The 13,821-nt window shown below is 38.1% G+C and overlaps 3 protein-coding genes and 1 long non-coding RNA gene across 6 annotated transcripts in view; 3 read left to right on the top strand and 1 right to left on the bottom strand.

Moving 5' to 3' along the window:
• LOC132542441 (uncharacterized) overlaps positions 1-13,821 on the top strand; it is a 242,382-nt gene that overhangs the window by 27,980 nt on the left and 200,581 nt on the right. The gene's annotated exons all lie outside the window — the stretch shown is intronic.
• Positions 1-13,821, bottom strand: part of LOC107523087 (zinc finger protein 709-like) — a 424,510-nt gene that overhangs the window by 255,606 nt on the left and 155,083 nt on the right. The gene's annotated exons all lie outside the window — the stretch shown is intronic.
• The window catches only part of LOC107523088 (zinc finger protein 14-like), a 51,436-nt gene that overhangs the window by 14,655 nt on the left and 22,960 nt on the right, over positions 1-13,821 (top strand). The window contains exon 1 of one of the 3 annotated variants that reach the window (XM_060205007.1): positions 5,851-5,865. The exons of the other annotated variants lie outside the window; for them this stretch is intronic. The gene's annotated coding sequence lies outside the window, so the exon portion shown is untranslated. Of the gene's footprint in view, positions 1-5,850; positions 5,866-13,821 lie in introns of those variants that run through there. 3 annotated transcript variants of the gene reach the window in all.
• On the top strand, positions 175-12,629 carry LOC132532437 (zinc finger protein 709-like). The gene is made up of 4 exons (XM_060204977.1): positions 175-301; positions 6,343-6,469; positions 7,821-7,878; positions 9,890-12,629. Exons 1-4 carry the CDS (start codon positions 287-289, stop codon positions 12,627-12,629), a joined length of 2,940 nt encoding a protein of 979 aa, XP_060060960.1. The 5' UTR covers positions 175-286.

Here is a 13,821-nt window from a genome sequence, read left to right as displayed (position 1 = left end):
AGTGATTTGATGGGTTTCTGGAGTCGGTGTAGTCCTGTCTTGTTTTGGTCCAAGATGGTCTGCTTTCGTATTCCTAGTAGATCCGGGAGAGGCGAGAAACAGATCTGCTGTTACTCATAGCCCTGCCTTGGGTATTGTACCTTGTATTCACTACTGTGTCTTCCATCTAGGGCCCAGACTGTCCAGTGAATAGGCTGTGCTGCTAGATTTAAACAGAGTCTCAAGCTATTGCTGTGATTGACCTTCCATTTTCTGGCCTGAAAGACATTCAGGGAAAGAGGAAGAGATGGCAGTTTCTTGGGTAAGTGACGTGCCCCACATCAGATTCTGTTTCTTTTTCCTCTTGAATAAGTTTTATTTTAATTGATACACATTTAATTTACTGTTTCTGTTTTGCCCATCATATTTCTTTCTGTATCTCTGTCTCTTTCTCTCTCTTTCTGTCAGAGTACTGCTTATCCCTTGCTTATGGTGGGTCAGGGAATAGGACCTGAGAACCTGAGAGTCTCAAGCAGAAACTTTATTTTATCTCCCCGACATTGTATTTCTTTTTTTTTTAATTTATTTTTTATTGGGAAATTAATTTATTGTACATGCATAACATTCCCTAGTTTCCCATTTAACAATACAACTCCCACTATGTCATTTATCATCCTTCATGGACCTGTATTCTCCCCAACCACCCACCCCAGAGTCTTTTACTTGGGTGCAATATGCCAATTCCATTTCAGGTTCTACTTGTGTTTTCTTTTCTGATCTTGTTTTTCAACTTCTGCCTGAGAGTGAGATCATCCCATATTCATCCTTTTGTTTCTGACTTATTTCACTCAACATGATTTTTTCCAGGTCCATCCAAGATCGGCTGAAAACGAAGTCACCATTTTTTACAACTGAGTAGTATTCCATTGTGTATATATACCACAACTTGCTCAGCCAGTCATCTGTTGTTGGACACCTGGGTTGCTTCCAGGTTTTGGCTATTACAAATTGTGCTGCCAAGAACATATGTGTACACAGATCTTTCTGGATGGATGTGTTGAGTTCCTTAGGATATATCCCCAGGAGAGGAATTGCAGGGTCATAGGGTAGGTCCATTTCTAGCCTTCTGAGAGTTCTCCAGACTGTTCTCTACAGAGGTTGGACCAATTTACATTCCCACCAACAGTGCAGGAGGATTCCTTTGACCCCACATCCTCTCCAGCATTTGCTGCTGTTAACTTTTCTGATGTATGACATTCTCACAGGAGTGAAGTGATATCTCATTGCTGTCTTGATTTGCATTTCTCTGACAATCAGAGACTTGGAGCATTTTTTCATGTGTTTCTCGGCCTTTTGGATCTCTTCTGTGGTGAATGTTCTGTCCAAGTCCTCCCCTCATTTTTGGATAGAGTTGTTGTCTTGTTGAGTCTGGCAAGCTCTTTATACATGTTGGTTATTAAATTCTTATCTGATGTATGATATGTAAAGATCTTCTCCCATTCTGTGAGGAGTCTCTTGGTTTGGGTAGTGGTTTCTTTTGCTGTGAAGAAGCTTTTTAATTTGATGTAGTCCCATAGGTGTATACTTGTCTTAGTCTTCTTTGTAATTGGATTTGTTTCATTGAAAGTGTCTTTAAAATTTTGCAGAAAAGAGTTCTGCCAATATTTTCTTCTAAGTTTTTGATAGTTTGTGGTCTAACATCCAAGTCCTTGATCCACTTGGAATTTACTTTTGTATTTGGTGAAATACAGTGATTCAGTTTCATTCTTCTGCATGTTTCAACCCATTGTTTCCAACACCATTTGTTGAAGATACTCTGCTTTCCCCATGTAATAGTCTGGGCCCCTTTGTCAAAGATTAGATGTTTATAGGTGTGGGGCCTCATTCTGGGCTCTCAATTCTATTCCACTAGTCAGTGTGTCTATTCATGTTCCAGTACCAAGCAGTTTTGATGACAAGGGCCCTATAATACAGTTTGAGATCTGGGAGTGTGATGCCTCCAGTTCTGTTCTTTTTTCTCAAGATTGTTTTGGCAATTCTAGGTCTTTTCTGGTTCCAGATAAACATTTGTAGCATTTTTTCTATTCTCCTAAAAAATGTGCTTCGGAGCTTGATGGGGATAGCATTAAATTTGTAGATGGCTCTGGGTAATATATTCATTTTGATGATGTTAATTCTTCCAACCCATGAAAATGGAATATCTTTCCACTTCTTTGTGTCTTTTTTAATTTCTTTGAGTAGCGACTCATAATTTTCAGTATACAAGTCTTTCACTTCTTTGGTTAGATTTACTCCTAGATATTTTATTGTTTTTGTTGCTATAGTAAAAGGAATTGATTTCTGGATTTCAGTTTCTTCTAACTTAGTGTTTGCATAGAGGAATGCCACTGACTTTTGAATGTTAATTTTGTAGCCTGACACCTTACTGTATTGCCTACTGATTTCCAAAAGCTTCTTGCTGGATTCCTTAGGTTTTTCTGTGTGTACTATCATGTCATCTGCAAATAAGGAGAGTTTGACTTCTTCTCTTCCAATCTGTATCCCTTTAATTCCTTGCTCCTGCCTGATAGCTATGGCAAGAACTTCCAACACTATGTTGAATAGTAATGGTGATAGTGGGCAGCCCTGTCTAATTCCTGATCTGAGTGGAAATGCTTCCAGTTTTTCACCATTGAGTATGATGTTGGCTGTAGGTTTGCTATATATAGACTCCACTATCTTCAGGAATTTTCCATCTATTCCCATTTTTTGTAGTGTTTTGATCATAAAGGGATGTTGTATTTTGTCAAAGGCTTTCTCTGCATCTATTGATATGACCATGTGGTTTTTGGTCTTGCTTTTGTTGATATGGTGGATCACATTGATTGATTTACGTATATTAAACCAACCTTGCATGCCTGGGATAAATCCCACTTGGTCATGATGAACAATCTTTTTGATATACTGCTGTATCCGGTTGGCTAGAATTTTGTTCAGTATTTTCGCATCTATGTTCATCAGAGATATTGGTCTGTAGTTTTCTTTTTTGGTTGTGTCCCTGTCTGCTTTTGGTATCAGGGTGATGTTGGCTTCATAGAAGCTGGCAGGGAGTATTCCAGTGTCTTCAATCTTCTGGAAGACTTTTCAAAGTAGAGGTATTAGTTCTTCTTTGAAGGTTTTGTAGAATTCATTTGTAAAACCATCTGGTCCAGGACTTTTATTTTTGGGGAGATTTTTGATAACTGTTTCAATTTCATTAGCTGTGATGGGCCTGTTCATCTTATCCACTTCCTCTTGACTTAGTTTTGGAAGTTGGTAGGTATCTAGGAAATCGTCCATTTCTTCCAGGTATTCTTAGTTGGTGGCATATAGTTGTTCATAGAAGCCTCGCATGATATGTTGAATTTCTGCAGTGTCTGTTGTGATATCTCCTCTTTCATTTACTATTCAATTTATTTGGGTATTCTCCCTTTTTTGTTTTGTGAATCTGGCTAAAGGTTTGTCCATTTTGTTTCCTCTTTCGAGGAAACAACATTTACTTTCATTGATCTTTTAGTGATTTCTGCCCTAACTTTAGTGATTTCTGCCCTTCTGTTTGCTTTAGGGTTCCTTTGTTGTTCTTCTTCTAGGTCTTTAAGGTGTGCAATCAGGCTGTTTATTTGTGCTTCTTCTTGTTTCCTATTGTGTGCTTGCTTGTGTAGCTATGAACTTCCCTCTTAGGACTGCTTTAGCAGTGTCCCAAATATTTTGATAACTTGTGTCTTCATTTTCATTGATCTCTCGAAACATTTTGATTGCTTCCTTGATTTCCTCTTGGACCCAGAAGTTGTTAAGAAGTGTACTGTTGAGCTTCCACATTTTGCGACTGTTACTAATCTTTTGTTGATTGTTAAGTGTTAGTTTAATTCCACTGTGGTCTGAGAAGATGCTTGGGATGATTTCAATGCTCTTGAATTGGCTGATGCTGTCTTTGTGGCCTAACATATGGTCTATCCTTGAGAATGACCCATGTGGATTTGAGTAAAATGTGTATTCCAGTTTTTTGGGGATGAATGACTCTGAAAATGTCCAATAGTTCTAGTTTATCGATCTCTTCATTTAGCTCCCTTATGTCTTTATTGATTTTCTGCCTGGGTGATCTGTCAAGTTGAGAGAGTGGGGTGTTGAAGTCCCCTACTATGATTGTGTTACTGTTAATATATTGCTGTAGCTCTTTCAGTAGAAGTTTGATGTATTTAGATGGCTTCTCATTGGGTGCATGGATGTTAATAATTGTTAAGTCCTCTTGATTGACTGATTCTCTGAGCATTAAGTAGTGTCCATTCCTATCTTTTTAAATCTTATCTATTTTAAAGTCTATCATGTCAGATATGAGAATAGCTGTTCCTGCCCTTTTTTGTGGGCCATTGGCTTGTATGATAGTTTTCCATCCTTTCACTTTAAGTCTGTGTTTGTCCCCTGGTGTCCCTTTCTGTCGCTGCTCCAGATTCCTATGGTAGCAGCAATGGAGACTCAGAGTTGTACTTGGTGAGTCTCTGGTGAGTCCTCTCCTCCCTTAAGCTGTCCCCTTGTTGGTGGAGCAGACTGGAAATGGTGTTTCAACTGATAAATTGCTGAACTGTTAGCAGTCAGTTAATCTCTCCTTAGGCCCCTCTCTCCTCTCTGTCACCAGCCACACGTGTTTGTACTCACCGGTGATTTACTGGGTTTTTGTGGTCATTCTATTCCTGTCTTGTTTTGGTCCCAGGTGGTCTCCTTTGGTATTCCTAGTTGATCCGGGAGAGGAGAGGAGAGGAGAGGAGAGAAAGTGATCTGCTGCTCGTAGCTCCACCTCCAGAATTCCTGCCCTTGTATTTCTTTTACTCTTTTTTATTATTTAATTTTTATTGATAAACGGAAACACTGACAAGACCATAGGATAGAGGGTTACATTTCCCACCACCAGAATGCCATATCCCATCCCCTCCCCTGATAGCTTTCCTATATATTCTTTATCCCTTTGGGAGTATGGACTCAGGGTCTGTTATGGTGTTCAGAAGGTGGAAGGTCTGGCTTCTGTAATTGCTTCCCCACTGAACATGGGCATTGTTGACATGTCAATCCATACTCCCAGCCTGTCTCATCTCTCCCTAGTGGGGTTAAGCTCTGGGGAAGCAGGATTCTCTTACTTACATTTTTTTCTTTTTTATTTATTTCATTGAGAGATAGAGACTGATGAGAGTACTGCTCAACTCTGGCTTATCTTGATGCCAGGGATCGAAAGCCTCAAGTATAGAAGTATTTTGCATAACCACTATGCTATCTCCTCAGCCACTTAACTCTTATAATTCTAATTTTCCATTTAGTACTATCACTGGGACTCAGTGTCACTATTCTTGAATGTCATGTTATATGCAGATACAGATATAAGTAGATACAAGAAATAGGGGTGGTGGTGGTTATGATATACAGTTGTGAGACTTCCCTCTACAGCTGTTGGAGAGATTGGTCTTGATCTCATCTGGTATCTCTCAGGTGATCATTTGTGGTCTGTACTTGGTGTGCCACCAGAAAGACCCTGTGAAATAATTTTTGAATACCGAGACATAACTTGTGTTGTAAATTGCAGCTTTGTCATACCCAATATTGAGTTTCAAACTTGACAATACAGATAGACATGAAAGGGGGAACTACATGGGTCTTCCTCTGGTGTCTTACCTTTTTTTTTTTTTGTCTGCACTGCTGGTGGAAATATAAATTGGTCTAACCTCTATGGAAAGCAGTCTGGAGAACTCTCACAAGGCTAGACATGGGCCTTATGACCTAGTAATTCCTCTCCTAGGAATATATCCTAAGGACACCATAACACCCAACCAAAAAGATATGTGTACACCTATGTTCATAGCAACACAATCCCAGGGGCTATAGGTTCAATTCTAGTTACCTTCTCCTTCACTCTATCAAATTCTCTTTACCTATATAAGCTTTACATTATAAATAAGGAAGAATATGTTCAAAACTGCTCCACCACTTGTGAAGAGTGCCGTACGCCCCCCCCCCCCCATCCATCATAGGATGGTGAGCATCCTATCAGTACTAGTCCCACACAGCCCTAAGGTTTTATCATTTACTAATTACAAAACTATAGAGGGGAAGAGTGAGAATAGGGATATCTCTCTGTCACATGAGATGCCAGGAATTGAACTCAGGGCCTCCTGAAAGAGAGGTAAGTGTTCCAATCAATGTACCAACTTGTAGAGCATGATTAAGAGGTATTTGATTCTCAAGTCACCAAGGACATGTTTGCAGATGAGACAATCTTCACAGGCTTCCTAACGTAGAGACTGAATGGCTAATCTGCTGTTGCTCACATTTTCTCACATGAACACATTGCACATATTTTAGGGCTCAGTGACCTATGAAGATGTAACTGTGATATTCACTCAAGAGGAGTGGGCACTATTGAATCCTTCAGAGAAGAAACTCTACAGAGATGTGATGTGTGAAAACTTGAGGAACTTTCTCTCACTAGGTAACTCTACTAGCCTTAATTTTTCAACTAGAAGAGAAAAAATGGCTTTTTGTTTACCATTGTGTAAATAGAGACAGTGTTAAATCAGCGGGGTTTGATTGTGACTGATGATAGATCACAAATTCAATCTTGTGGTCCAGGAGGCACAGTGGATAAAATATTGGATTCTCAACCATGAGGTCCTGAGTTTGTTCTTTGGCAGCACATGCACTAGATTGATGTGTGGTTCTTTCTCTCTCTGCCTATCTTTTTCATGAATAAAGAAATAAATTTTTAAATTTATTGCCTTTTGTTGCCCTTGTTTCATTGTTGTTACTGATGTTGTTGTTGTTGGATAGGACAGAAAGAAATGAAGATAGGAGGGGAAGACAGGGGGGGAGAGAAAGATAGACACCTGCAGACCTGCTTCACCTCTTGTGAAGTGACTCCTCTGCCGATGGGTAGCCTGGGGCTTGAACCTGGATCCTTAGGCTGGTCCTTGCGCTTTGCGCCATATGCGCTTAACCCTTTGCGCAACCGCTCGACTCCCAGAGAAATAAATTCTTAAAAAATTTCAGGGTTTCGAGCCCTGCCTCCCTTCTGGCAGGGGAGTCGCTTCAGAAGTGGTGAAGCAGGTCTGGAGTTGTCTATCTTATTTTCCCCCTCTGTCTTCCCCTTCCTCTCTCCATTTTTTCTGTTCTATCCAACAATGGCAGTAATAATAACTACAAAAATAAAACAACAAGGGCAACAAAAGTTAATAAATAAAATAAAAATTTCAGGGTGCTTGTAGATAGTACAATGGTTATAAAAACAGACTCTCATGTTTGAGGCTCTGTCAAGTCTCAGGTTCAGTTCCCTTTAACATCATAAGCCAGTGCTGGTAGTGCTCTGGTAAAAAAAAAAGATAAATATGGGATTTAGGCAGTGCAGGTGGCGCAAAGTGCAAGGACCGGCATAAGGATCCCGGTTCGACCCCCAGCTCTTCACCTGTAGGGGAGTAGCTTCACAGGTGGTGAAGCAGGTCTGCAGGTGTCTATCTGTCTCCCCCTCTGCCTTCCCCTCCTCTCTCCATTTCTCTCTGTCCTGTCCAACAACCACATTAATAACAACAATAGAAAAAAGTAATCCTAAAAAAATAAAAATAAAAAATTCAATCTATTTGTATAGTTTCTTTCTTTTTAAAAAAATAGTTTATTGATTCATGCAAAAAGTAGGAGGAGAGAAACAATCAGCCCTCACTCTAGTACATGTGCTGCCAGGGATCGAACTCGGGACCTCATGCTTGAGAGTCTAGTGCCTTAGCCACTGTGCCACCTCCCAGACCACTATTTGTATCATTTCTAATACTTTATATATTTTGTGATTTTAGAAAAAATACAAGAACATTCCACTAAAGAGCAGCATAACTTGCATGGGAGTAAACAAAGGTGAGAGTTACATTTACAATAAAGTGTGATATAATACTCAGAAAGCTGCTGTGTTTTCAAATATTTTGTCTCTGTAATTTACCAAGATCTGCCTGCATGGTTTCCCTGTAGTAGACTTACATTTTTATTTATTTATTCCCTTTTGTTTTATTCTTGTAGTTATTGATGTCATTGCTGAATAGGACAGAGAGAAATGGAGAGAGGATGAGGAAAGACAGAGACCTGCTTCACTGCTTGTGAAGCGACTTCCCTGCGTGTGGGGCCTGGGGGCTCGAACCTGGATCCTTAGGCTGGTCCTTGTGCTTTGTAACACCTACACAATCCGCTGTGCTCCTTCCCGACTCCCAACTAATGGGTTCTTAATTGTGTGCTCTCTACTGACTTAATAATTGCTTAGCAGCTCTTTTAATATAATTTATTAAGAAAATTATATTTATACTAAAAACATAACATTTATAATCACTGCCACAAATAGATTAATTTTACATGACCAAAAATTAATTTTATATTAATTTTTACATGAAAGATACATTATAACTAGGTTATAGAATAGTTGGACAAGTGACTCAAATATGATGTATGTGATGTACATGACTGAAGTTTCCATCTGAGTCACTAGCAATAAAAGGACCAAGGAAATGGAAATCTTAAAAGGGGGGCAAAGATGCTTAGTATTTATAAAATAGTACACTTGGAAACATTAGAATATCTTTAATGTATGAATATCTATATACTTAGATGTAGTCCTTCTAGAGAAGATCAATATTTTCAGTTAAATATTTCAACACAAAGCCAAAACTTGCTATTAACAAATAGTGGTTCAATTAATCCATACAAAATACCTCTAAAGATATCATTAGTTGTGACATAATATGTGAAAGTATTTAGTTTTTACCAATTTTTATCATTATTAAATAAATATTTCGTTATTTATTGGATAGAGACAGCCAGAAATCTAACGAATGGGAAAGAGAGAGAACGAAAGATACCTGCAGTCCCTCTTAACCACTTGCAAAGCTTTCCCCCTGCTGGTGGGGACCGGGAGTTCTAAACAGGTCCTTGCCCATTGTAGTATGTGCGCTCAGTCAGGTGCACCACTGCCCAGCCCCACCCTTTAAAATATTTATTCCCTTCTGTTGCCCTTTTTGTTTTATTGTTGTCAAAATTGCTGTCATTGATTTTGGACAGAACAGAGAGAAATGGAGAGGGGGGAGAGAAAGATAGACAGCTGAAGACCTGCTTTACCACCTGTGAAGCCACTCCCCTATAGGTAGGGAGCCAGGGGCTTAAACTGAGATCCTTAATCCTGTTCTTATACTTTGTGCCATGTGTGCTTAACGTGCTGTGCTACCTCCTGGTTCCCAAGCCCAACCACTTTTTACCAGTTTTTTTTTTCTTTATTGGGGAATTAATGTTTTACATTCAACAGTAAATACAATAGTACATGCATAACATTCCCCAGTTTCCCATTTAACAATTTAACCCCCACTATGTCATTTATCATCCTTCATGGACCTGTATTCACCCCACCCACCCACCCCAGAGTCTTTTACTTGGGTGCAATATGCTTTTACCAGTTTTTTAACTTTACTTGTAATTCAGATCTTTTAAAAAATTTTTTATTTGTTAATTGATAGAGACAGAGAGAAATTGTGAGAAGGAGGAGATAGAGGAAGAGAGACACCTGCAGACTGCTTCAATGCCTGTAAAGTGACTCCCTTGAAGGTGGAGAGCCAGGGGCTTGAACCAGGATTCTAACTGGTCCTTGAGCCGTGTGTGCTTAACCCGCCTTGTACGCTTACCCCACTCCTCTACCATCTGACTCCCTCGTGATCTTTTTATAATTTTGAATATTTGTGATTTTTTTTCAATATACGTTTTAAGTGAAATCTATTGTTAATGTCTGATTTTGTTGCTTATTAAGTAAAATAATGTCCTGCAACTTGATAGTAGACTCAATTACAGTTTTATGCATTAAAATATCATTAATTCATTGTTCATTTATTTACAGTAATACAGCAGTGAAAATCTCTGAGCGCAAAAAATGTCAGAATGGTAGAAAATCTCAAGAATGTGAAGTATACAATAAATTACTCACTTCTGTTCAAAAACATGAAAGGATTTACATTGGAGAGAAACCCTGTGAATGTAAACTATGTAGTAAAACATTCAGGAAATCCAGTCATCTTCTGAAGCATGAACAAACTCACAGTGGAGAGAAATCCTATAAATGTAAACTATGTAGTAAAACATTCAGTTGTTCCAGTGATCTTCAGAGACATGAAAGAATTCACAATGGAGAGAAACCCTATGAATGTAAACAATGTAGTAAAACATTCAGGATATTCAGTCATCTTCTGAAGCATGAACAAACTCACAGTGGAGAGAAACCCTATGAGTGTAAACTATGTAGTAAAACATTTAGCTGTTCCAGTAATCTTCAGAGACATGAAAGAATTCACAGTGGAGAGAAACCCTATGAATGTAAACAGTGTAGTAAAGCATTCAGGAAATCCAGTCATCTTCTGAAGCATGAACGAACTCACAGTGGAGAGAAACCCTATGAATGTAAACTATGTAGTAAAACATTCAGTTGTTCCAGTGATCTTCAGAGACATGAAAGAATTCACAGTGGAGAGAAACCCTTTGAATGTAAACTATGTAGTAAAACATTCAGTTGTTTCGGTAATCTTCAGATGCATGAAAGAATTCACAGCGGAGAGAAGCCCTATGAATGTAAACTATGTAGTAAAACATTTAGTTGTTTCAGTAGTCTTCAGAAACATCAAAGAATTCACAGTGGAGAGAAACCCTATGAATGTAAACAGTGTAGTAAAACATTCAATTATTCCAGTAGTCTTCAGACACATCAAAGAATTCACAGTGGAGAGAAACCCTATGAATGTAAACTATGTAGTAAAACATTTAGTTATTCCAGTAGTCTTCAGACACATCAAAGAACTCACAGTGGAGAGAAACCCTATGAATGTAAACTATGTAGTAAAACATTTAGCTGTTCCAGTAATCTTCAGAGACATGAAAGAAATCACAGTGGAGAGAAACCCTTTGAATGTAAACAATGTAGTAAAACATTCAGGAAATCCATTTATCTTCTGAAGCATGAACGAACTCACAGTGGAGAGAAACCCTATGAATGTAAACAATGTAGTAAAACATTCAGGAAATCCAGTCATCTTCTGAAGCATGAACGAACTCACAGTGGAGAGAAACCCTATGAATGTAAACTATGTAGTAAAAAATTCAGTTGTTCCAGTAATCTTCTGTCACATGAAAGAATTCACAGTGGAGAGAAACCCTATGAATGTAAACAATGTAGTAAAACATTCAGTTTTTCCGGTAATCTTCAGAAACATGAAAGAATTCACAGTGGAGAGAAGCCCTATGAATGTAAACTATGTAGTAAAACATTCAGTTGTTCCAGTAGTCTTCAGAAACATCAAAGAAGTCACAGTGGAGAGAAACCCTATGAATGTAAACAATGTAGTAAAACATTTAGTTATTCCAGTAGTCTTCAGAAACATCAAAGAATTCACAGTGGAGAGAAACCCTATGAATGTAAACAATGTAGTAAAACATTCAGTTATTCCAGTAGTCTTCAGAAACATCAAAGAACTCACAGTGGAGAGAAACCCTATGAATGTAAACTATGTAGTAAAACATTCAGTTGTTCCAATAGTCTTCAGACACATCAAAGAATTCACAGTGGAGAGAAACCCTATATATGTAAACAGTGTAGTAAAGCATTCAGCCGATCCAGTCATCTGCAGAGACATGAAAGAATTCACAGTGGAGATAAACCCTATAAATGTAATCTATGTCGTAAAACATTCAGTTGTTCTGATAAACTTCAGACACATCAAAGAATTCACAGAGGAGAAAAACCCTATGAATGTAAACAGTGTAGTAAAGCATTCAGGCGATCCAGTCATCTTCAGACACATGAACGAGCCCACAGTGGAGAGAAACCCTATGAATGTAAACTATGTAGTAAAACGTTCATTTATTCCAGTAGTCTTCAGACACATCAAAGAATTCACAATGGAGAGAAACCCTATGAATGTAAACAATGTAGTAAAACATTCAGTTATTCCGGTAATCTTCACACACATGAAAGAATTCACAGTGGAGAGAAACCCTATGAATGTAAACTATGTAGTAAAACCTTCAGATCTTCCAGTAGTCTTTGGACACATAAAAGAATTCACAGTGGAGAGAAACCTTATGAATGTAAACAGTGTAGTAAAACATTCAGGCTATCCAGTGATCTTCAGAGACATGAACAAACGCACAGTGGAGAGAAACCCTATGAATGTAAACAGTGTAATAAAATATTCAGTTGTTCCAGTCATCTTCAGACACATGAAAGAATTCACAGTGGAGAGAAACCCTATGAATGTAAACAATGTAGTAAAACATTCAGTTGTTCCAGTAATCTTCGGACACATGAAAGAATTCACAGTGGAGAGAAGCCCTATGAATGTAAACAGTGTAGTAAAACATTCAGTTGTTCCAGTAATCTTCAGACACATGAAAGAATTCACAGTGGAGAGAAGCCCTATGAATGTAAACAGTGTAGTAAAACATTCAGTTGTTCCAGTAATCTTCGGACACATGAACGAACGCACAGTGGAGAGAAGCCCTATGAATGTAAACTATGTAGTAAAACATTCAGTTGTTCCAGTAGTCTTCAAAAACATAAAAGAACTCACAGTGCCGAGAAACCTTATTAATGTAAACAATGAAGTAAAGCATTCATGGAGTCTAGTTCTCTTCAGTTACATGCTAGAACTCACCATGGAGAGAAAGAAACCTCATGAATGTAAACAGTGTAGTCAAACATTCATTTAAGTCAATATTCTTTGGAGACATGAACGATCTCACAGTGGAGAGAAACCCAGTGAAAGTAAACAGCAAAACATGGATTCAAGCCAGTCATCTTTGTCAACATGAAATAACTCAGAATGGAGAGAAATTTGATAAATGTAAACAGTGTTGAAAACATTCTGTTATTCTGGTCCTTTTTGTAGAGATGAAAGAATTTACAGTGAAACAAAACCCCCTAGAAAGTCAAAGCTTTCAGATGTTCCACTAATTTTCAAACACATGAAAATATTCACAATTTAAATCCATATTTTTATTACTGTTATTGATATCGTTATTTGATAGGATAGAAATGGATTGACGAGGGGAATACAGGGAGAAAAAGATACATTTGCAGATCTGCTGTACCTGTGAAGCGACTCCTGTAGGTGGGGAGCTGGGGGCTCGAACCAGGATCCTTCCTCTGGTCCTTGCGGTTTGCACCACCTGCGCTTAACCTGCAGCACTACTGATCGACTCCCGGAAATCAGTCTTTTGAACATAAACTGTACTAAAGATTTTAGAGATGCAACCTGAGACATGATGCCAACAGGCTAGTGGTTCAATATCATAGCTCTCAGGTGTGAGCCTCTGCACTACATGGTCTAGATATGTTCTGTTTTATTATCTATATCTCTCCCATCTCCAACTTGTATTAATATATAAGTAAATATACCTAAGTAATTTTAGAGATCACAGTGCCATGTGAACCCATACCTCTGAATATTCTATAAATGTAGGGAATATGAGTAAGTACTTTGATTCTTTATCATAAATTCTAATATATGAAAAAATACACTTGATACTGAGAACTTACTGATGTCAATGCTTAGATTTATTTAAATCGATAAGAGTTTTTGCAACATATAAAATCACTGGCATTATAAAAACAATTCTTATCAGTGTAGACATTGTAGAATGACTTTCATACTTTACAGACCTAGAAAGGAACTTGTACTGGAGAGAACAGTGAATGTAAAACAGTGGAATAATAATGGATGCTACAATATGTGAATCTTTATTTTCTTTTTGCATAAATTGTATCCATTTACATATTCTCTC

Source organism: Erinaceus europaeus, chromosome 13 (genome assembly GCF_950295315.1).
Source record: "Erinaceus europaeus chromosome 13, mEriEur2.1, whole genome shotgun sequence".
Taxonomy (NCBI): Eukaryota; Metazoa; Chordata; class Mammalia; order Eulipotyphla; family Erinaceidae; genus Erinaceus; species Erinaceus europaeus.
This window is presented reverse-complemented; position numbering and strand designations above follow the sequence as displayed.

Coding starts and splice junctions, on each gene's coding strand:
- LOC132532437 (XM_060204977.1), top strand. Junction 6,470..7,820: donor GAGGAACTTTCTCTCACTAG/GTAACTCTACTA, acceptor TTGTGATTTTAG/AAAAAATACAAGAACATTCC. Junction 7,879..9,889: donor TTGCATGGGAGTAAACAAAG/GTGAGAGTTACA, acceptor ATTTATTTACAG/TAATACAGCAGTGAAAATCT.